This window comes from Tarenaya hassleriana, unplaced genomic scaffold (genome assembly GCF_000463585.1).
Source record: "Tarenaya hassleriana unplaced genomic scaffold, ASM46358v1 Cleome49, whole genome shotgun sequence".
Taxonomy (NCBI): Eukaryota; Viridiplantae; Streptophyta; class Magnoliopsida; order Brassicales; family Cleomaceae; genus Tarenaya; species Tarenaya hassleriana.
The window spans coordinates 184,285-208,257 of NW_010967605.1; the positions used below are offsets into that span (position 1 = coordinate 184,285).

The 23,973-nt window shown below is 36.0% G+C and overlaps 3 protein-coding genes and 1 non-coding gene across 5 annotated transcripts; 2 read left to right on the forward strand and 2 right to left on the reverse strand.

The window, feature by feature from the left end:
• Window positions 1-11,543: 11,543 nt before the first annotated feature.
• LOC104825766 lies at window positions 11,544-12,865 on the forward strand. The gene is made up of 2 exons (XM_010558135.1): window positions 11,544-11,816; window positions 12,509-12,865. Exons 1-2 carry the CDS (start codon window positions 11,723-11,725, stop codon window positions 12,682-12,684), a joined length of 270 nt encoding a protein of 89 aa, XP_010556437.1. The 5' UTR covers window positions 11,544-11,722; the 3' UTR covers window positions 12,685-12,865.
• A 587-nt stretch (window positions 12,866-13,452) lies between these two features.
• On the reverse strand, window positions 13,453-13,525 carry TRNAA-CGC. The gene has a single exon. It is a non-coding gene; the product is annotated as a tRNA-Ala (tRNA).
• A 160-nt stretch (window positions 13,526-13,685) lies between these two features.
• Window positions 13,686-15,200, forward strand: LOC104825767. 2 transcript variants are annotated; one of them, XM_010558136.2, is made up of 4 exons: window positions 13,686-13,883; window positions 14,019-14,140; window positions 14,325-14,386; window positions 14,810-15,200. In XM_010558136.2, exons 2-4 carry the CDS (start codon window positions 14,050-14,052, stop codon window positions 15,008-15,010), a joined length of 354 nt encoding a protein of 117 aa, XP_010556438.1. In that variant the 5' UTR covers window positions 13,686-13,883; window positions 14,019-14,049; the 3' UTR covers window positions 15,011-15,200. The 2 variants fall into 2 exon arrangements, with proteins under 2 accessions (XP_010556438.1, XP_019059566.1); XM_019204021.1 differs by lacking the exon at window positions 13,686-13,883 and having other exon boundaries at window positions 13,890-14,140.
• Window positions 15,201-18,351: 3,151 nt separating this feature from the next.
• Window positions 18,352-19,239, reverse strand: LOC104825768 (LOB domain-containing protein 38-like). The gene is made up of 2 exons (XM_010558137.2): window positions 18,953-19,239; window positions 18,352-18,870 (listed from the first exon to the last, which is right to left on the reverse strand). The coding sequence occupies exons 1-2, from the start codon at window positions 19,134-19,136 to the stop codon at window positions 18,476-18,478; spliced, it is 579 nt and encodes a 192-aa protein (XP_010556439.1). The 5' UTR covers window positions 19,137-19,239; the 3' UTR covers window positions 18,352-18,475.
• Between the last annotated feature and the right edge of the window lie 4,734 nt (window positions 19,240-23,973).

Sequence of the window (23,973 nt, forward strand, 5' to 3'; positions counted from 1 at the left end):
CTCGACAATGAGACATATCAAAAAATTTAAAAAGCGAAAATGCAGTAGACATGGTCTTAAGCTTCTGAAACGACAAATGACCGAGACGCTTATGCCAAATAGAAGAATCAACTTGAATAGAACTGACACGAATGGGAGAAGACAAAGAATTCGGAGAAGACTCGGAGTCTAAGAAATAAAGATTGTGCAAAAGCTTAGCCTTCCCAATCGTCGACCCCCGAATAAGCTCCTGAATGAGACAAGAATCAGAAGAGAAAATACAATGCATATTAGTTTTTCGGAGCAGAGCACTAACGCTGAGAATATTAAAGGTGAAAGATGGAACATAGAGTACATTAGTCAATAGTAAATGATCATTCAAAGGGACAGTTCCAGCCTGGGTGACCGAGATCTGAACATCATTCGGCAAAGTCACAGTATTCGGAGTGATATGCATCAGCTCTGAAAATAATCGTTTGTCAAAACAAACATGCGCAGAGGCGCCAGAATCCAAGATCCAAGAGTAACTCGGTGTAACAGATGCAGAGCCAACATGACAGACAAAAGCAGAGAGCAAGAATGAATTACCAGGATCGACAGATGTGTTGGGAATTTCAACATCGGTAACAGAGGCACCCGAAACTTTGAGGCGATTGTTGATCTTGTACAGAGTTCCTGAATCTGACCCAGAGTCATCTTTTCCACATTGGCATTGTCAGCAGAAGAGGAATCTGTGACCGGATTGGCAAAATTAGCACCAGAATCAAGCTGATGGTGCTTCATAGGAGGAGTCGAATGCTGAAAACGAGAATTATTGCCAGATACAAAATTTGGCTTAGAAACTTTGGCAGTCGGGTGCCGGTAGCCAGGAGGATAGCCGTGAAGCTTGTAGCATTTATGAACAGTATGTCCATAGAGTCCACAACGAGTGCAAAGAGGGCGTTGCTTGTTTCTGAAATTTCCGCCAGGGACAGCGGCAACAACTTCTGGCAGGGGTGTCGAAGAATTCTGAAAAACGACGTTATCAGAAGAAACACTTGGACGAATCAAACATTGTTGCTCTTGCTGAATGACGAGGTTGAATGCCTTTTGAAGGTCAGGAGTCGGATCCAAGGCAAGAATGTGATTGTGAACACCCTCTATTCATCGTTGAGTCCAAACAGAAAATCAATGACGAAGTCACTCTCGTCTTCGTCAAACCAACGCTTTGACAACAAACAAGCGCAATGTCCGCAGGTGCAAGAGTGATTGGCACGAACAGATTTGAACTCCTCCCAGACTGTGACAATGGCAGTGAAATAAGACGCAATGTTCATGGTTCCTTGGCGGAGATCACGCAATTTATGTTTGATCCGATACTTGCGCGGAGCATTGCTCTGCTGATAGCGCTTGATGATAAAGAGTCACATATCACGAGTAGTCTCCATATAAAGAAGACTCTGAGCGATGTGATCGGCAACAGAGTTCATAATCCAGCTTCCAACAATCGCATTGTTGCGTATCCAGAAACGCAGATTTGGATCATCAGCCTCTGGTTTCGGTAGGGAGCCGTCGACAAAGCCGATCTTGTTCCTACCTTCCAGAGCAAGGGTGATCGAACGAAACCATGAAGTGAAATCAACAGCTCCAGTCAATGGCTTAGTGACAATACGCACACCACCATGATCATTGGAAGAGAGATAGTATGGACTGTCGAAATCAGGAGGAGCAACTACAGGAATCACTGCAAGTTCAACAGCAGGGGCAACCAAGGAAGTTGGATCCATCATGAAAGCCGAAATAAATAAAAAGAAGAAAAAGAGAAGAATTAATTGAAAAAAAAAAATCAAAGCGGAAATATAGATTATGCTTTGATACCATTTCAGTATTTGAAAATATGACTTTCTTATTTAATAAAGAATCACATACATCAGTATATATACAACAACATAAGATCAAAACAGATCATAACAAATAACTACAAACTAGAGATATACATGATCAGATGAAATCAAATAAAAACAGAATCATAACAACCGAAACAGAGCTCCGAGACTTCATCCAATTTGGTCTGTATGTGCTGATACATGTCAGCATTTCTGCCAGAACATATATACACATAATATGTTCCCCAATTTGAGACTCAAACCCGAGACGGAACAAACGTTTTGCATCTCTTTTTACCGGTCGAACTATCTAATTTGGATAAATTTTTAATTTGGTAAATAAATATATAAACTTTTAATTTTATATAAAAATATATAAACTTTAAAATTTTCTCTAATAATTTAAAAAGTTTATATTCTTTGAAAATATATTTTTAAAATATTATTGTATTTTTTGAATAATTATAGTATAAGATATGAATGCATTTTAAAATATATTTTGTATGATAATCACCAATAGAAAAATATTGAAGATTATTCAAAAATATATTTTGTATTTCGAATATATGTAACAGGTGAAACTTGGTATTGTTCCTTTAGGATTGTGTATTCTTATTAATCCAAAATATATACAATACAAGAGAGTTATGAAACATATATATAAGTATGACAACACAATCACAATTTGCATAATATCCTCTATCAATAGATAAAGAATAACACCAAACTAAAAATCTTCATTATGAAATATTTACACTAGGCGAAACCTTTCTCTTTCCTTTTCTTTAATTGGAGGTCATAAATTCAATTTTTTAGAATATGTGTTTCCTCTAAATCTGTTAGTTTCGGTTAATTTATCTGTTTCATATAGTTTGCAGACTATTATATAGAATCGGTGGGTTTATTCCACCTCCGAAATATCGTGGTGGTTCTTTCTGTTATCTAAATTTATATATATATATATATAAGATGATTGGTGGTGCAAAACAGAGCACTGAATAGAGTGTTATCACATATTGCAATAAGACAACCAAACGATAGATTAGAGTTGAGACGAACAAGTTGATCTACTTTGACATTGACATACACTACAAAAAAACCTGCATATAGCGACGGAATTTGCGACGGAAATTTTCGTCGCACAGGAAATTGCGACGGAATGTGACGATTTTACGACAGAACGTGAAAAAAAATTATCCGTCGCAAACAGTCGCAAAATCCGTCGCAATTTGCTACGGTTTGCGACGGATAATTCTGTCACAACAAAGAAATAGATGATTTGCGACGGAAAATAAAAATTGCGACGGATTGCGACAGAATATTCCGTCGCAATGTATTTGGTTTCGGTTTTCGACGAAATTTTTTGAATTTTGGGCGCGTAAATAAATTTCATTTTGTGACGGATTGCGATGGAAAATTCCGTCGCAAAACGCAATATAAAACCACGAGTCGTCTTCTTCATCAGATTCAAAGATTTTCGGAAAAAAAAATAAAAATCGCCATTTTTTTCTAAATCTCTCCAAAGATCGTCAAATTTCTCCCATAAGGTAATATATATGTATTTATGTATATATATATGTGTGTGTTTGATGTGTTTGTGTGTGTTTATGTATGTGTATGTGTGTATAAGTGAATGTGTATATATATGTGTGAATGTGTATGTGTGTGTTTATATATGTGTGTAAGTGAATGTGTATGTATATGTGAATGTGTATGTGTGTGTTTATATGAATGTGTATGTGTATATATATATGTGAATGTGAATATGTATGTGTATGTATATGTGATTGTATGTGTATATGAATATGTGTATATGTGTGTGTTTATATGTATGTGTATGTGTTTGTGAAATGTGTATGTGTATGAATATTTATGTATGTGTATATATGTGTATATGTGTATATGTGTGAATGTGTATGTGTGTTTGTGTATATGAAAATATGTGTATATATATGTATGTATATGTATCTATATTTGTATGTATGTAATGCATGTGTATGAATGTATGTATATGTGAAAATGTATATATGTATGTGTATATATAGTATTTAATTTTTTTATATTTTTTTTTAAATTTTTTAAAATATTTGCGACGGAATGCGACGGAAAAAAATCCGTCGCAAATTGCGACGGAATTATCCGTCACTTTCCGTCGCAAAATGCAGATTTTTTCAAAATGCGACGGATTAACGACCGTTATACGTTTGCGACAGCGCTATACCGACGGAAATAAATCCGTCGCATTCCGTCGCAAATTCTTAATTGCGACGGATTTCCTTTATATTTGCGACGGATTTTTCCGTCAGTATATAACTATTTTCTTGTAGTGATATACCGAGTTGCAAATTCATTATTATTATTATTATTATTATTATTATTATTATTATTATTATTATTAGTAGTAGTAGTAGTAGTAGTAGTAGTAGTAGTAGTAGTAGTAGTAGTAGTAGTAGTAGTAGTAGGTTGATACACTTTTTTAAGAGGATTTACATTTTAAATTTTATTATATTTTGATTTTATTATTTTATTATTTGTATTTTTCACTTTTAGAGTAATTATATTTATTAAATTTGTATTTTTATTTCTATTGATTATTTTATGTTTGTTTCAGATTTATTTTTTATTAAACTTTTTTTTTTGTCAAATTGGATTTTTATTATTTATCCAAAAAGTATAGAAAGAAAAGCTTTGTTAAGTTTTAAGATTATAAAATACTTTGAAATCTATAGTATTTAGATAAATTCAGCTGACGGTGCAAAGTGTTTATCTTATTATAATTAGATTAAAACTATATGTACCTGTAACGACATGGATTTATTAGTGATGATAAACCATATCACGGTTACTTAAAATAAAATTTTGGAGATTATTAAATTTAGTAGTAGAGAAGACAAGTATAATAGTCAGGATTTCTAAAATAACAATTTTTTTCTTCTAAATTTAGAAAAATATACTTAATATTTATACAGAGTTTCAAAATGATTTTTATTTTTAAAGTTGTATTCTCTGCATATATAATTTTTTTTTCAAATCGGAAATCTATAATTATGTATTGAAAATATTTAGATATATCTCCCGATGTCTAAAATAGTAAAATTTTGGCAAACGATTTAGTTTACCTAGAAATAATAATAACAACAATACAGATCCTTGGACCTTTGGGTATGGGGATAAGGCCACGAAATCTAGCGGAGGAAATGATTCCACGAATCTTATTATATAGTACGGTCGAATCGAAACTATATTGTAATAACATAATAAATCAAGGAATTTGATTTTGCAATGGGTTTCGTCTGCAAATCGATCTTCTGTTGTTGGGAATAAATCTTATTTGTCTTTTTCTTAAATAGACTTATTGATAGAGATTTAATTAAAATGGATTAATATCCTAATCCTATCCACAAAACTTTACTCTTTATGATTGTTGTAATAATAATAGAAAAAATGTTTGATTGAGTACCTCAGCCAGCAGGTGGAATAAAGTTTTTTTTTAATCAATATTGGAGTGTTTATTTGGAGAAGAGTAATTCAAAATCACATGAGTTTATCCGTTTCTCTAAAACATGTAATTGGATCAAAATCCCCGCTAATTTTTGAATTATAAAAAAAATATTTAATTGGGCCGATATGATATTGACAAAATTACTCAAAAATTGGGTATTGACGGATATCTGATCCATAGATATTCGATTTTAATATTCGTTTATGTTTAAATTCGAATCTAAATCCAAATCTGAACTCGAATATTTGAATATCTACTAATTCAAATCCAAATTGAGATAGTAATTTTTTTAAAAAAAAAAACGGTATCTAGAAATATCCGACAAGTTTTGTCATAAACAATTATATCATGTTTATAAATATTTTTTTTCATAAAATGTGATTGTTTTTAATAGAGTTTGAAGGAAAATAATTCTCTGATTGATTTCATTAGCAATGACATACACGTAATTATATACAATTCGCAAGAGAATAGATATAGGAAATAATATATTTATGCGCGATTATGGTGTCTATGCATAGATATTAGAAAAAGCTTTCTAATGATATAAATAAAGATTTATTTTGAAATGTTTTCTGGAAGTTATGAAGTTAATAATATTATCAGTCAATAGTGGAGACATGAGATTTTTGACGGAGAGAATATAACCAAGTGTATCTCGTGAAATGATCCACAAATATAACATAGTATTTGAAACCATCAAATGAAGTAACAGGAGATGTCCAAACATCGGAGTAAATGAGTTCGAGTGGACGAGTCGAAGTAGCCGAAGAAGTTGAAAAAGGAAGCTTATGGCTTTTATTAATATGACATGACTCACAAACCAAAGGACGACTTGGACGACAAGACAATGGAAGGGAAAAACGAGACAATAGAATCGAGAACTTCACGAGAAGGATGACCTAGTCTAGAATGCCACTCAGAGAGAGATGTCTTGACATTGGATAATGCAAGACTCGAGGGCTTATTGACGGGAGAAGATGAGAAAGGAAGGAACGGCCATTCATACACACCATTCTTAAGTGGCCCGGTTGCTAGTGTTGCCCCCGTGACGAGATCCTTCACCTGAAAGAAACGAGAAAAGAATTCCACGGACACGTTATTATAATGGCAAAGTTGATGAATAGAGAGCAGATTTTTATTCATGGAGGGGACATAAAGGACATTATGAAGAGAAAGGGGTCGTGAGTTAGAGGGAAGAGACGAAGAACCGGTGTGTGTAATGGCAAGCCCCGATCCATCGCCAATAATCACTTCGTCGCCACCTTGATACGGAGCATGAAGAGATAGATTGGCCAAGTCCGACGTGACGTGATGAGACGCCCCTGAGTCGAGAAGCCATGGAGAAGACGTCGGGGTTGGCAACAGCGACGTATGGTGAGCACTTGGTCGCCACGAGGAAGGCTCGGGATATGGCTGTTGATCCGAGCGAGGACCCGAGGAGAGCATGTGGCAAGTGCGGGCGCTATGACCTTGCACGCCACATAGTTGACATTTGCCAAGATAAGGTCTCGGCGTTCGGCTAGGCTGAGCTCGATGAGATGAATGTGGGGGTCGCGTCGGGCGAGTATGATACGAGGGTCGAGAGCCATGGGAAGTCGAAGAACGCCATGAAGGCCGAGAGCTTTGCTGAGCATTGTTCGCCGAGATTGGGACGTCCGAGATGCTTAGGGCAGCAAGATCCACGTCATGAGTGAGGAGCTTTTCATGGAGCTCGATGAAAGAAATCGTGATGTCTCGGGCATGAACAGCATCTTTGACGGGTTTGTATTCGTCTCCAAGGCCACCGAGGATGAGATCGATAAGATCTTCGTGATCCATGGGTTTTCCAAGTAAAGCAAGTTCATCAGCCTTTACCTTGAAGAAATTCATATAATCATCAATAGATTTGGCTCCCTTTGTGTGACGACGCATTTGTTCTTTGAGAAGTTTGACATGACCACGACTTGAACGGCCATATGTCTCAGCTAAGGTAGTCCAAGCAGCAGCAGCGGTGGTCGCAGTCGCCACGAGGGCTTGACATGGACCAGAGATAGATCCGAGAAGTGCAGAGAAGACGAGGCGGTCTTGGCGAAACCATGGAGCATAAGCAGGGTTCGGAGAGACCGTGTTGTTCGTGATCAGAGTTGCAGCCGGAACGTTGGTCAGATCGAGAAAGTCGGCGAGATTGTAGCCGTGGAGAAGAGCTCGGAGTTGAATGCTCCATGTGAGATAGTTGTTGGCGGTGAGCTTGGTAACGTTTGAGACGTTAACGTTGATAAGGGTGGAGATAGGATCAGCCGAGTTGTATGGAGTGACATTGTCACTAGGAAGACCACCGGTGGAGCGGAGGTGTTGGATCCTGCTGCGGGAGCAACACATGTTCGGGCGACGGTGGAGCAGTGATAGGCCGACCGGGAAGACACGAAGATAGAGGGGGATATGGACGATCTTCACTCTCGGTCGAAGAAAGAGATGCCGAGAGGTGACGAGAATAAGGAAATTCTGACTCGACAAACTCGACATGACGGGATATATATAGACGAGAAGTTGGGACATGAAGACAAAGGAAAGCACTTTGGGTTAAGGAGTATCCAACGAAGACACAGGGAGATGACCGAGATTGAAGTTTATGATGGGAATAAGGGCGAAGCCATGGGAAACATAGACAACCAAATGTTCGGAGTTTTGAGTAATGGGGAGCAGTTCCGAAGAGTGATTCAAAAGGGGACCGACCTTGTAGGGTAGGTGACGGCATACGGTTTATTAGGTAAACCGCCGTTGGAAGAGCATATGTCCAAAGCTCGGAAGGAATCGAAGCACGAGTAAGAAGAGTAAGACCGGTCTCCACTATATGACGATGTTTACGTTCCGAGACACCATTGTGTTCCGGAGTGTGTGGTGGTGATGTATGGTGAGAAATACCGTTGGAAGAAAGAAATTCTTTGAGTGCAATGTATTCCCCACCATTATCCGAAAATAAAGTGACAATTTTGGTTTGAAATCTGTTTTCGACAAGAGACTTAAAACGAGGAAAAATAGTGGAGACATGAGATTTTTGACGGAGAGAATATAACCAAGTGTATCTCGTGAAATGATCCACAAATATAACATAGTATTTGAAACCATCAAATGAAGTAACAGGAGATGTCCAAACATCGGAGTAAATGAGTTCGAGTGGACGAGTCGAAGTAGCCGAAGAAGTTGAAAAAGGAAGCTTATGGCTTTTATTAATATGACATGACTCACAAACCAAAGGACGACTTGGACGACAAGACAATGGAAGGGAAAAACGAGACAATAGAATCGAGAACTTCACGAGAAGGATGACCTAGTCTAGAATGCCACTCAGAGAGAGATGTCTTGACACTGGATAATGCAAGACTCGAGGGCTTATTGACGGGAGAAGATGAGAAAGGAAGGAACGGCCATTCATACACACCATTCTTAAGTGGCCCGGTTGCTAGTGTTGCCCCCGTGACGAGATCCTTCACCTGAAAGAAACGAGAAAAGAATTCCACGGACACGTTATTATAATGGCAAAGTTGATGAATAGAGAGCAGATTTTTATTCATGGAGGGGACATAAAGGACATTATGAAGAGAAAGGGGTCGTGAGTTAGAGGGAAGAGACGAAGAACCGGTGTGTGTAATGGCAAGCCCCGATCCATCGCCAATAATCACTTCGTCGCCACCTTGATACGGAGCATGAAGAGATAGATTGGCCAAGTCCGACGTGACGTGATGAGACGCCCCTGAGTCGAGAAGCCATGGAGAAGACGTCGGGGTTGGCAACAGCGACGTATGGTGAGCACTTGGTCGCCACGAGGAAGGCTCGGGATATGGCTGTTGATCCGAGCGAGGACCCGAGGAGAGCATGTGGCAAGTGCGGGCGCTATGACCTTGCACGCCACATAGTTGACATTTGCCAAGATAAGGTCTCGGCGTTCGGCTAGGCTGAGCTCGATGAGATGAATGTGGGGGTCGCGTCGGGCGAGTATGATACGAGGGTCGAGAGCCATGGGAAGTCGAAGAACGCCATGAAGGCCGAGAGCTTTGCTGAGCATTGTTCGCCGAGATTGGGACGTCCGAGATGCTTAGGGCAGCAAGATCCACGTCATGAGTGAGGAGCTTTTCATGGAGCTCGATGAAAGAAATCGTGATGTCTCGGGCATGAACAGCATCTTTGACGGGTTTGTATTCGTCTCCAAGGCCACCGAGGATGAGATCGATAAGATCTTCGTGATCCATGGGTTTTCCAAGTAAAGCAAGTTCATCAGCCTTTACCTTGAAGAAATTCATATAATCATCAATAGATTTGGCTCCCTTTGTGTGACGACGCATTTGTTCTTTGAGAAGTTTGACATGACCACGACTTGAACGGCCATATGTCTCAGCTAAGGTAGTCCAAGCAGCAGCAGCGGTGGTCGCAGTCGCCACGAGGGCTTGACATGGACCAGAGATAGATCCGAGAAGTGCAGAGAAGACGAGGCGGTCTTGGCGAAACCATGGAGCATAAGCAGGGTTCGGAGAGACCGTGTTGTTCGTGATCAGAGTTGCAGCCGGAACGTTGGTCAGATCGAGAAAGTCGGCGAGATTGTAGCCGTGGAGAAGAGCTCGGAGTTGAATGCTCCATGTGAGATAGTTGTTGGCGGTGAGCTTGGTAACGTTTGAGACGTTAACGTTGATAAGGGTGGAGATAGGATCAGCCGAGTTGTATGGAGTGACATTGTCACTAGGAAGACCACCGGTGGAGCTTGAAGGAGTATCGGAGGCCATGGTAATAGAGAACCAGCGGCGGTGGTGAGAAGAGTTGCCGAAAAAAAAAAAAATAGGGTTTTGGCGGACAAACGTCGTGGGACGATTTTAGGCTCGTGATACCATAATAGAGTTTGAAGGAAAATAATTCTCTGATTGATTTCATTAGCAATGACATACACGTAATTATATACAATTCGCAAGAGAATAGATATAGGAAATAATATATTACAAGCAAATCAATTTGCTAAGATATTCCTAGATTTATGGTAACCACTAACAGTTTTGTGTTAATGATGGCTCATTTCTCAATATTGTCTCAACAACATTAAATTCATTTTTATCTTATCTCTCAATGACTTTTTTTTTTATCTGTATACTAATTTTTTTTTAAAAAAAATCTACAAAATAATTATTATTTTTTTATTAAATAAACTCGGATTCGGATATTCGTTTCGGATGCTCGTAACTTTTGAGTTTGAATACAAATTTTAAAATGAGATATCTTACCTTTTCCAATATAAATCCAAATACTCCGATTTTACCAGTATCTATCTCAAATCAATAATTAGAAAAACAAACGGTTAAAATCCTCTCAATTGCTAATTGGATAATTCTATTTATATATCTTTCTAAATTTCTTTAAAATTTTTTTAATAATACAATTTTCCAAAAAGAATATTAGACGTGACTAATTGAAAATAAAGTAGTAGGACTCGACAAAATAACACAAAATTTTGAAAAAGATTACAAAATCAATCATCCAATAACACTTCAAAAGCTTGGAATTGCAAGCCAATGAATGGCCCTTTTGTATGAATAAATGTATCAAAAGACTCAAAATTATTGAAATAAAATGTTGATAAAACACACAAAAATGCATGCTTTCTATATTTAGTTTATTTTAATATACAATTTAGCAATCCGAAATTTCAGATATTATTGCTTTTTACTAGGGGTGGCCAATTCGGGTTTCGGTTCGGGTTCGGTTATTTCGGTTATAGAAAAACTATAACCATTCGGTTTTTATATAAATTCTGGTTCGGTTCGGTTCGGGTTCGGTTCGGTTTTGGTAAAAAGTTCAATTTTTCAAAGAAAATGTCGGTTATTCTCTCGGTTTTTTCGGTTATTTTTTATTCGGTTCGGTTTCGGGTTCGGGTTTTCGGGTTTAAGTAAATTATAACCGTTCGGTTTTGATGTCGGGTTCAGTTTGGATACGGTTATGTCTTATTCGGTTCGGTTCGGCTCGGTTATTCGGTTAATAACCGAAATGACCACTCCTACTTTTTAGTATCGAAATTGGAATTGTAAATTAAACAATTTTAAACCGAACAAATCAGCATCCAAATATAAAATTGGATTTCTAAATTTAAAATTACAAAACGAGCATTTCTAGATCTTTTCGGATCTCTAAATATAGAAGATTTAAATCTTGATTCCCAAGGCTCAGAATCTCCGAAAACAAAGAATACAAATGAACGAAGGGCAAAAAGGGAAAACAGAATCAGATTCAGAGGCGGGAAAAGGACACGTAGCGAAATCCGAATCAAACAGGAAGGTGGATCCCAGAAGTTTCGACGAATTCATGAAGAAGGTGAACAAAATCGCCAAGTAATTTGGAATTTGAAATCCGCCGGCCCATGTCGACGGAGGATTGGTGGGAGAATACGATCTATTACCGCTTTCGGAGGATCTGGAGAAGGATCAAATTCCGCCTCGGGATCCGCGACACCGGTAAGTCTTCGCCGCCGATGTGTTCGTCTCTGTTTTTCTTTTCTGTCCGATCATCGATGCGTACGGATCATTCTCTCTTCGTTCTGTGACGATTCTTCGATTTGTTGTTGTGGATTTGGTTGTGCGGTGGCTTGTAAGGATGTGATCTAAGATTCGTTTGCTAGGGTTTTCAGCACTCGGGTTTCTAGGTTAGCGTGATGAGGTGCTCGGATTTCAAACGTTTCTGCGATTTCAAATATATGCTCAAATGCTCCTGAGTTTGTGTTTGAAGAATGTTCTGTCTGGTGATATTCCTTCTTCCATGGAGTTCAGTGATATACGTGGAGAAAGCAAATTACAGTGAGGAACATACCGAGAATTTTCATGGCAATATTCTGTACTTTGTTGAAACAAAGCGAGTTTTCACTTTATTACATTTTCCTGTGTCAATCAATTAGGTATTGTTGTGGAATTCTCATGGCTATTCAACTGTTCATCTGTCAAATTGCCCGTAATCTTATGAATTCATATTCACTGAAAATCCTGCATCAAGTTGTTGCTTCTCCATCCTATATGTTCCGATCTATCAGCCAATCATTCTGTGCATGTCTTGATGTATGTTAATCAAATGTACATTTTAGTTCTGTTAGCAAAATGTGTGGTTAACCCGATGATGATCGGCTTTTTTCATGGCGGGGAAAACCACAAAACAGGACTGCTGAAGCTGAAGCAGGATGTAAGAACAAGCGAGTATGAGGACATACATATACTGTGGGACATGATTCACAAGAAAGAAGAGCTCAGTCGGTATCCTAAGACGCCGAAGAAAACATGCTGGAACCTCGTGGAACTGGCGAGGCGAGCCCCGAGTCTCTGCAGAAACCTTTGAAGGTATTTGGGCAAATCCCATTCCCTCCAAAACATTATAACGCAGCCTCGTACGATCAAAGAATCATGGGACAAAGTTGGTTCTTTCACTTACAAGGGGGGAAGTCTTTTCTCTTCTTACATTTGTTAAAGCCAATGGGTAAATATCACATCATTTATTTATTTATTTATTTATTACTTTAGTGGATTTCTTGATTTCATCCTCCACTTATTGTGATTTACCCATGGGAATAGTTCTTGCTTGTTTTATGATGCAATACTGTTGCTATATAATCGAGGAGAAATCATACATTTGATACAAAGATTCTCAAATGCCAAATCCTCATATCTAAGTCATTTTAATCCGTATTTACTTAACTACACCTATCATGCAATGAATAGCTTTAACTTAATAGTTCAACCCTTAATGGTTTATCTGATATATCTAGAGTTGCAATTCTTGTTACACATAAGTAAAAATTAATCATTATAGTGGATTGCAAAAAAACAAGAATCTGAACTTTGAATCTAAGGTTTTGTATGATGTTGGGCAACAAAGAGAAAAGGAATTGATACAAGAATGTAATGAAGATACATGAAAAATTGAAGCAAACTGTCCGTTTTTGGAGATCAATCAAAGCAAAGATGCATAAACTGTATACTAGGAAATAAGATTTAAAAAAACTAAGTGACAGATGATAATAATAATAATATAATATAATAGGGAAAGTCGTAATAAAGCTTATTAGCTTTTAAAAAGTTTATTTAGTAAATGTGAGAAGGAAAAAAGTGGAGGTGCGGGGAATCGAACCCCGTGCCTCTCGCATGCGAAGCGAGCGCTCTACCATATGAGCTACACCCCCTCGATATTCGAGCTGATCCTTTTTCATTAATAATCAAAATTATGTTTTTTTAAAATATTCAATTCTTCTCTGTTTCTTCAATGGCAATTACTGAGCTTCTACTCTCTCTCTCTCTCTCTCTCTTGATTTCTTCCCACTCCACATTGAAGAAGATAGATTGAAAACCCACATGATCCTTCTTTATTACCCTCACTTTCAACCACATAATTTGTCTTCTGAATTCTGCAACAGGGCATGGCTTCTTGATATTCAGCCACGCCTCTCTCCATCTCTCTTCTCTACTCTTTTGAAACCTTTCAGCTTGATTTTATTGCTCTGTTTCTCTCATTTCGACATTCCACGTAACTGTCGTAAACGGGTACGTGCCTTGAAACTCGAAGGCAAATGTAGTTATACTTCTGAAAAACAAGAAAGGACAAGAACCCTTCTTGTCTTTCCCCCTCTTAGTTTCTGGGTTCATTTTTGTCATCTGGGTTTTCGACGTTTGGAACAGGAACCTCGGATCCAGATACAGAGTTTTGAAGATGTTCAAGCCATGGGTTTTGTTCCTTTTCCCAGTTCTGTTCCTCTCTTTCGCCTGCATTTCCCTTTCTTCTTCCCCCAACAAAATTTCAGGTACTCTTTTTCTCTGGCCATTTTAGCTCCTTTTAATCGCTTCTCTCCATAATATGTTGGGTAGGATTCATAAGAATCGATCTAATCTTGCTGCATGTCTGTTCTCCTGCATCTCCTATTCGTTCTTACATTTCCTTTTTTGTTTGCATGATTGATCTAAGTGTTTCTTGAAACGTTGTTACAGACATCGAAGTCACTGACAAGGAACGTGGTTTTCTGGTTTCAGACCATTCCAAGAACTTGAAGGTAATATGGATTGCATATGACGTTAAGACTTGATGACACTTTTTAATTTTGATCTTAGAATCATGCATGCCAACACCATCAGAGACAAAATCCCCTCGTTTCCGTTATGGCATTATCAATGTTTGTGGCCCTTAGGTTAAGGCTCTTGTCCATCTTTCAAGTGTTGGGAGTTCTAACTAGAGCTTGACATAGGTTGAGTATCCGACCCTGAATTCGAGTCTCTTGCGGGTTTGGACCGCCACTAGATTCGCGTTGTTTCGGTAACCGAGCTTTGGGTACCCGCGGGATGTTTATTTCTCTAGCCCTAGTTTGAACCATGCCTAGATCACATCCGCTAATCGAATAATTACGACATGGCTTCCCAATTCTTGATCTGATTTCACCTTACCAACACCTCGTTTCTCCTGAATCTTATGAACTCAGGAGACTAGCCGCAATGGAAAGCCTAACACGCTCGGGTCGGAGAACAAAGGCGAGTTCAATGAGGAGGATTACGGTCCGGTCGACCCTTCTCCGACAACAAAGGCATCGATCAGGCCGGGACCTATACAACACGGGACTCCTCTCAACCCGTACATCCCGAAGCCGCCGTCTTCTCCAACTCATCCTAGAGATGGTGGATAGAGATGCCTTGTGGCCCAAGTTAGGGTTTGCATGCCTATCTATGTTGTATGCTTTCACGTTCACGCTTCAGGGTTTTGTTCGTTCGTTTTTTTTTTGTCTCTGCGTTTGTAAGTTTGGTAAGATCGATGCACTGTTGTCTGTAGCTTGTATTTTTGTAACCTTAGATCGTTTTGTTGGTGGTTCATCGCATTGGGGATCTAAATCAATGTAGAACAATGTAGCTTCATCTCAAATTAAAAAATAATAATAATCTTTAGTATAAAATGTACATGTTCATACTCATACATACATATACACATATATATATATATATCTATACACACATATATATACATATATAGATGTACGTATATATGTATATATATATGTATGTAAATATGTATGGATGTCAATTTTAATTCGAAACTTGATCCGAATTCGTTTGAAAAATATCGGATTTCTAAGTCTATAATTTTAGGCGCGAGAAATTTTTTGCTTTTGATACTGAGTTAAACCGGGCTTTAAACTTGTCCGGATGCCCGATTTAATTTTTTAAAAAAATAAGTGAAAAAAATTGCACACTAGTAAAGATGTCGAACGAGTGAGTCGGTCTGAATACGATCTAAAGTTCTATAGCCAGGACTTCAGATTTAATTCTATAGATCTAAAAAATTTGGATCGCCCTTAATCCAAACTCGAAATCTTCGGGCCGAATGCGGGTTCGGTCGGAACGATCGATCCGTTTGACACCCCTGTATATATATATGTTATATATATGTATGTATTATAAGTATATGTGTATGTCATATGTATGAAACTTTTTTTATTTTTATTTTTATTTTATTTTATTTTATTTTTCTTATTAGTTTTATTATATTTTTAATATTTTTATTATTTAATAATAATTAATAATGAGAAAAAATTAAAATATTTAAACTTATAAAATTTTAGATAAATATTTGAAGTATAAATCTTTTATATAAATACCTAAAATTTTCACAAATCTTATAGAAATATCTAAACTTTTGAAATTTTTATAAAAATTAGATATTTATATACGATTTTTTAAATAATAATAATAATAATTAGTGAAAGCTTTCGGAGCCAATTGGGAGAGAGTGAGAGATGGAATGGAACCCACTTAGGATGGAGGAGGCCGAAGATGAGTGATTAGCTTCGACGTCGACTCCGACGTGTATTCCATACAAATGGGACCCACTCTCCCTTATGACTTGCATGTTCAATTGTGGCTCTCTAACTCTTTATATATATATATATATATATATATCCTTTTAGACTATGGTTTCTCTTGTGTTATACGCACACAACATGTTGCGTATATCACATTTATTAAATACATAGACTAATCATGGCGTTGAGAAACACAAAAATATGAAAGTAATGAGATATTATAATTTACATATATACTGCTTGTCTCTCAAGTTATGATTGAAGGGACTTATTCCTCAATAACACTGCTAATTATAATTAATATGTTCATTATAGTTGGCTTTGTGTGATTATAGATGTTGGATAGACCAAGAAAACTATTACTTCCTCTTTTTCATTTTAAATGACGTTTTAGAACAAATTTTTTGTTTTAAAATAAATAACGTTTTCAGATTTTCAATATATACTTTTTAATGAATTTTCCAAATTTACTCTTATTTAATAATATTTAAATATTCTACCAATGATAATTATCTATGCAATAAATAAAGGTATTTTGGATAAAACATTATTTTTCTTAATTTGTGTGTAGAATCCTTAAACGTCATGTAAAATGAAACGGAGTAATAAACATCGTAAAGTGAGCATTTTTCTTTTATTCTTTTTATCCACTAGCTAAATAAATATCAATTTCTTTAATTTGACGTGCATTAATGTGTTCTTTTTTTTTCTTGATTTATATAATTTAGAGTTTTTTTAAAGAAGAATTAGAATTATAGGGTTTAATTTTAGTGAGTGATAAAGTTGAGGTTTTTATTTGGATTTTTCATCCTCCGAAAAAACCAATCCCGTCAAACGCGAAAACACGATGTTTTTTTTTTATCTAAATCTAAATCTATCATCTCACATTATTTTTTTTAAAAGTAATCCAAGATAGTAAAACTCGGATGGAAGAACACTTTGTATTTCTTTCTTACCGTTTTTTCATCCATATTTGAGTTAATTAAATATCAAATCATAGAACACTAAAAGAATTTGAGGCACGTGTTTGTGTATAGGTGTGGGGAAAGATACGAGGGAAAAAAAAGGTTGAATCATTCAATAGGCGTTGATATCTTTTATCGTTTTTATTTTGAATTCGCGAAAGTTAATTATGGTTAATTATTTTTCATAATTTAGTTAACAAAAAACTATTTTTAATAATTATTAATTAGTTTTTTTTATAGATCACAACATGTTTTGAATAACGTTCAACTATAAATCGGTATCTTTAAACCTTGTACATTTAGATTAATACTCGTTCGTCCATGTATCAACACATTAAACGATAAAAAATTGATCTAAATGATTGTTTCATCCCTTGGATAGGGTTCGAACCCGATCTCTGATTAATTTTAAAATTCAATTTGATTATTATATATATATATATATATATATATATTGCGTTAAATTTGGTTTTAGATGTAGGTTAAGAACTTACAACACCATATATTATATAAATATCCATGTTTATAATTGGATCCATAACATGACATACAATAAATTTCAACTAGAAAAGCCTTTGGGGAAACTTAAGTCAATAAATTGGCATTTTGAATTTGACACAACACTGTCCATTGTTCAGAACTCCTTCCATTTGAAAATATCCATCGGTTAAAACGTTCCCTCAAATGACAATTGTCCTAAAATGGTATTTTATTACATTTAAATATAAAATATTCTATAAAATTTAGATGATTTAATTCAGAGAATTATCGAGAGAATTGAAATACTTTTTTTTTGTTTATAAAGTTAGCGAAGTTAAAGAGAATAATGATTTTAATTATATAGCTAAATGAAATTTGAATTGATAAAATTAACAGAGTTAGAATATTATCAGTTGTTGAGTGGTAAAAGGCTAAGGGAGAATCTCGTATCAATGCATCAAGTTTTATGAAATCTCTATAAAGTTCATCGGAATATTATAACCCTATATTCATACATCATTTCTATCCATATAAAATAATATTTTTTTTTATACTTGTCTGAAAATTTCTTATATATATTTATTAAAAATTAAAACTTTAAATATTTTTCATATTTGTATTGAGTTTAAGACATTATTTGACTTGAAACAACAGTCATTACTCACTTCACTACCTCCAAGATCCCGCTTTTCTTTAAAATAAAATAAATTACATAACAAAAGGAAGTAATATTATTACACCTTTTCATTTATTATTATTTATTAATATCAAAATTTATTCCACTATATTCGCCGGCGATGTCCAAAAAAAAACATACTTCGCCTTTTTTTCTCAATCTCACTCATACAGATCAAACAAAGAGATTCAAAAGCTTAGTCTCCTCGCCGGCGTACCCTCGCCGTCTCCGATCATCTTCTCCGCCGCTCTCGAAGCTCGTCGCCGTCGTCGATGACGACGAAACTTTCTCCTCCTTCCAACACGACGCCGTATAGTCCCTCCCTAGCCCCCGGAAACCAGACTTGGCACGACCCCTCCTCTTCCCCATCCGCCGGTGATGAATCCACCCGCCGGAATCTTTTTCCGCCGGCGAACCGTCGTACGGTGGCTTGAGAACTCCACCGGCGAGGACAGTCTCCACCGCCTCCTCGCAGAGCCGCCACTTTCCGCTCAAAAGCAAACCCACCACTCCATCCACAGGGTTCACCGTACGCCCACAAGCCTCATACAGTAACGACTTTATCAAATCTACAAAAAATGGAAAAAAAAAATCAAAACCCGAAATCATATGTATATATATATGTGTGGGTATGTATGTATATATGTGTACCGGGGCGTTGCGGCTGAGGAACGGCGGAGATGAAGGAGAAGAGGTCACTGCGACCAAAGAACTTGGCGAGGAAGAGGGTGACGTGGCCTTGGGCCTCTGGGGATGCGATCCACTGCAGGCACGTCCTCAGTACGCATCCTTCGCGGCACCCTTTTCTCAACACCCTGCACCCGTTGCAGCTCATCTCTCCGCCGTCCGATCTACCTCCACCCACGATCCGACGGCCTAGATTCCTTCCGACAGCAACACCTGACCTTACACGAACACTGTCAGAGAGGAGGAGGGAGGGTGGGGTTATAGAGAAGGCGATGATCGGGGTTAGATGTTGACCCTGGCGTTGGGTTAGTTCTTGACCATGGTTTATGAAAAGTGGGATGTGGGGTCCACCAAATGCGATGGATAGAACAGACTGAGAGGAAAAAATCGAATATTTAAATATTATAATCTTCCAAACTCTGGGCACGAGCGGTTCCGTTTCTCCGCTTCTCTTTTTTGGTGAGGAAGATTTGTGGACCGTTAGATTCTCTTGTCTTCCGAGTGATGTGAACCGTCCGATTCCACTCGCTGTTTCACTGACCCGAAATAAAAAAATACTCCCTCTGTTTAAATTTAAATGTCGTTTTAGGTTCTTTTTTTTGGTTTAAAATAATTGACGTTTTGTTATTTTCTATGCATTTTTTATACTTTTTTCCACTATTACCCTTTATTAATATGGCCAACTGTACGTAACAATTATTTACACGGTTTCCTATTTTTCTACCCTAATAATTATTGATCAATTTCCAAGTGTTTGCCTTTTTTAATCTTATTTAAATCTTTCCTTAGAACAACATATTATACAGAACGGAAATTTTTTTAAAAAATTATTAGTTCATCAATATGGAAATGAAGATGGAAGTGAAGGAAGAAGAAGATACATTTGTGAGGCATGTTTCATCAACCAATAATGGAAGTTCTGGCGTGAAATACCGATTCGACTTGAATAAGTTGCACTATGATGATGGAGAGCTCCACCCTAATAAGGAGTTTCAACAAGTAATTATGGGTATGTTGAAAATTATGTTTCCGAAATACTTTTAGATCGATAGTCGTTTGGTATGAGTTACAAGGAAACATAAAATCAAATGCTATGCTGCTAATAAATTCATTACATTTTGCACTAACATAGGAGTAATAAAGAATTAAATAAATATAAAAACGGAAGCTCTCTCGTGTTTCGTACTTTTCGCGGTACGAATCTTTCCCCCCGAGTAGGTTTTATAATATGACTATTTTAGATCCTTTTGTTGCAAGTTGAAGTGGGTGTCTTAAAATTTCTGAATAACCTTTTTTTGTTTGGTCGGAAATTCCAATTCTGCATAAATATTTTTATGTATATATAGAGAGAGAGTTATTAGATTCTTCTCTTTATTTTATGATATTCCTTGATGGAAATCATCATAGCATAATTGCTTGATCGATTACATCGCATTATGTGTAACACACAAAATTAGTTGCGATTGGTCCAATATCACATTCACATGTGAAAATCGCATAATCTCATGTTGTTTTTATGATTGTTAGTGATTATGTAATCATTATACATTTCCCCATTATTCAAAATATTGTACAAAAACTGTGGGATTGTTATAATTTCGCAAATAAAACAACAATTGTTATTGGTGCAATTAATGGGGCACTTACAACGACAGAGAAGAGAATTCGTCACCATCAATATTCCTCCTCCTCCCATACCATTCGGCCGCATTTGAGGGAGGAACAATAATACCTCGAAAAAGTAATGCACTTTTATTAATTACAAGCTTTTTTATTTATTACTATTATTTAATTTATAACCCCTGCAAAATTTGGATTTTACGATCTAACATATGTTAGATATCTAAATTTATGAGAAATTTAATAATTAAAATGAAATATTATAAATTCACAAAACAAATAATTTTCTAAAGGTTCGATGTATATTTGGTGATGGATTGAGTGACGAAGAAATTCACACATCAATGAACTAATTCAATTGTTCTTGAAACAGAAAAATCAAAAGAATCAATGTTTATATGTATTATTGAAAAGTAAAGAATAAATTCTTTAAATATAAGCAACACAAAAAAAATGAAAATGAAAATTTTATGACAATTTCCAACCAAATAAAATAAAAAAAAAAAATGAACAAAAGAAATCGAAACAATATAGCTGATAAAAAAATATAACATATTCTATAAGATAATATAATTATAAATGTGGTAACGAGTTGCCTTTTGCTCCATTCTTAGAATATGGTATGAACTATTGATTTTTTATTAAGAGACGAAGATATTGAATCATCTATGTCAATTCTTTTGCTCTATATACAACTAATATTTAATATACTTTTAATATATAAAAATTATATGGTCCAACCCTTATCTATATCATAAAAAATCATCAGAAATTAAATCAATTATTCACGATGGATCTCCAAAATTATTCTTTTTTATCAAATCTTTTTTCTTGGCCATAGATTTTTTGAATATATGAAATATTACTAAGTTTTTGCTTAGATACGTAAAACGTATGTATATACAAATACATAAAATCATATATTTATAGAAAACTTAATATAATTAAACAGTAAAGATAATAAGTAAAAAATTTAGAAATGTGGCTCACTCATATCAGAGGTAAAAGAATTCTGATTAAAATTATTAGTTAACTTTAATCAAAATTTAGGAGAACCAAAATATAAACCCAAATTGACATTTTAATGTAGTCACCACAAATTGAGATTCTGACAGTTGTAATTTCTGTTTTTTTTAGAAAACCAGAAATCAATCAGAATTTGAGGGTCGAGATCGAGGTATGAACATGGTTAAATTGTGTATATGATGATATTTTGTAGCTATCAGTGACCAAGTCCAAACAATCCCTCGATTTGGTTAACGACAAATTAGAAACAGAATAGAAACCCGAAAAGAGACACGTCTGAACTGAGAGTGTAGGATTTCAGATTAAATCGGAACCGAGAACTCAAAGTGTCGCAGACTAAAAAGTCGCAAAGACGCGGGAAAGTTAAAACACTAGTCAAAATGTGAGACAAAGGCTCCTGGTATTTTAGAATGTCGATTGCCATAGCCACGCACACGAGACTGTGTACTTTCGAAGTCCCAAATCAAAAAACGAGAGGAATGTTCGAGAAAGGACAAAACAGAAGACATATCATTAGTCGATCAGTTTTTGTATGTTCGATTTTAGAAAGCTAGTTCAAAAAATACACTAGAAAAGTCGCGATCGTCGCCATATGTTACAGAACAATGGCGCCGATAATGCAATACTGGCAGAGATCTCACCGGCATTAAAAGAAAAAATAGACAGAAAGTTTCAAAAATAAAACCTTGAATTTATGTTCAAATCTGCACATGCATATATTATGATCTTTCGATTAGAGGTTGAGTAAACGTATTTATATGCAGAATCGATTAATAACTTCAGGAAAATGAAATCTAAGAAATATTTGGGGAGGGTTAAAAGATTTAGGGTTTTGAAATAGAAACAGAAACTTACCAAAATTTTGAAACCCTAAATCAGAAAAGGAAACCCAGGGATAGATGAACCGTTAACTCGCCGAAAATTGGTTAAGAACTCGGATTGTGGCTCTTCAAGCATTAAAATCAGAGATACATACGGAATCATCAAAGATTTGAAGTCAGAGGTTTAAATACCTAAAAATCCAGCTCGAACAAAAGAATCCCAATGATATTTTTTGATATTTACTGTTTGAATCCAAAAGATTTTACCTCAAACGTGTGAATATGGAAACATATACATATTTTCATATACACTTGTCGACTTCAGGAAAAAAAAAAATGTTTATGAGCAAACTAGGCAGATTTTCAAAGCATAAAACCCAAGAAAAAACTAAAGAAACAAAAAAAAATTCAGAGAGAAAACTCTATGAAGAATGAAGAGGGAGAAGTTCGAAGACGAAATGACAACTGTGTCAATCGTCACTTCGATTTTAATGATCTCAAGAATCTGTTTCTTGACCTGGACCAAAAACTATTTGGTATAATGTGTGGCCCAACACGTTGACCGAAGAATCATAATTTGAAAAAAATACAAAAATTTGGGCCGAAATTCGGCAGACCCATGATGGGCCAGCATTAAACAGACACAAGATTGGATAAATCAACAATAATGTTGTAAGTGTCCAGATTCGAAACCGGATCAGGAGCAAGCTGAGAGATGCAGCAACCACTGAACGACATACGTTACTTGGCATATGCTCGCACTGACAACATGTTATTGCAATAAAGTCCGAATAAATTATAACATCAAATTCCGAAATTTGATAAAGTTCACGAATAAAAAATATGAGGGATTTTATGGTAAAACAAGATTCAATAATAACGAATATGATATTTCTTAGTAAGTTGTTCTGTGGTGACAACTTGCCAAAGTGAGCTCTCTCGTCAAAGGGGTAACTCTACTAAAAAACTTTTAAAGTATATTCGGTATGTTGAGATCTTCATGCGAATATGGAACGATACACAAATGATAGAAAATATTTGGCAGAACCACGAACATACATGTGATGATAAATACAATTATCATACGGATGCTCGACTATCAAAATCGACCCAAAGAAAAGAAGAGAGATTGAGACATGAAAAAGCAGATGTCGCTCATCTTATATCCTCATCAAAGAATAAGGACGTGCGCAAGAAACACCCAAAACAAAAGGAAGCTATTCTAACCTAGTTCGCAAGAAGTTGTTCAAGAAGTTGGTGAAGAGCTTCACATGCTTCTTCTCCAAGAAAAGTGGGCACATGAAGAAGGATTGCACATCCTATGAGGTATGGCTTACCAAGAAAGGCAAACTTCTTACTTTGGTTTGTTCTAAAGTTAATTTAACTTCTGTACCATAACATATTTGGTAGGTAGATTCAAAGGTTACTACTCACATTAGTGTGTCTATGCAGGGATACATAAGGAGTCGGGAGCCAAGTGACTTTGAGAAACACATTTACTTGGGGAACAACATGGCT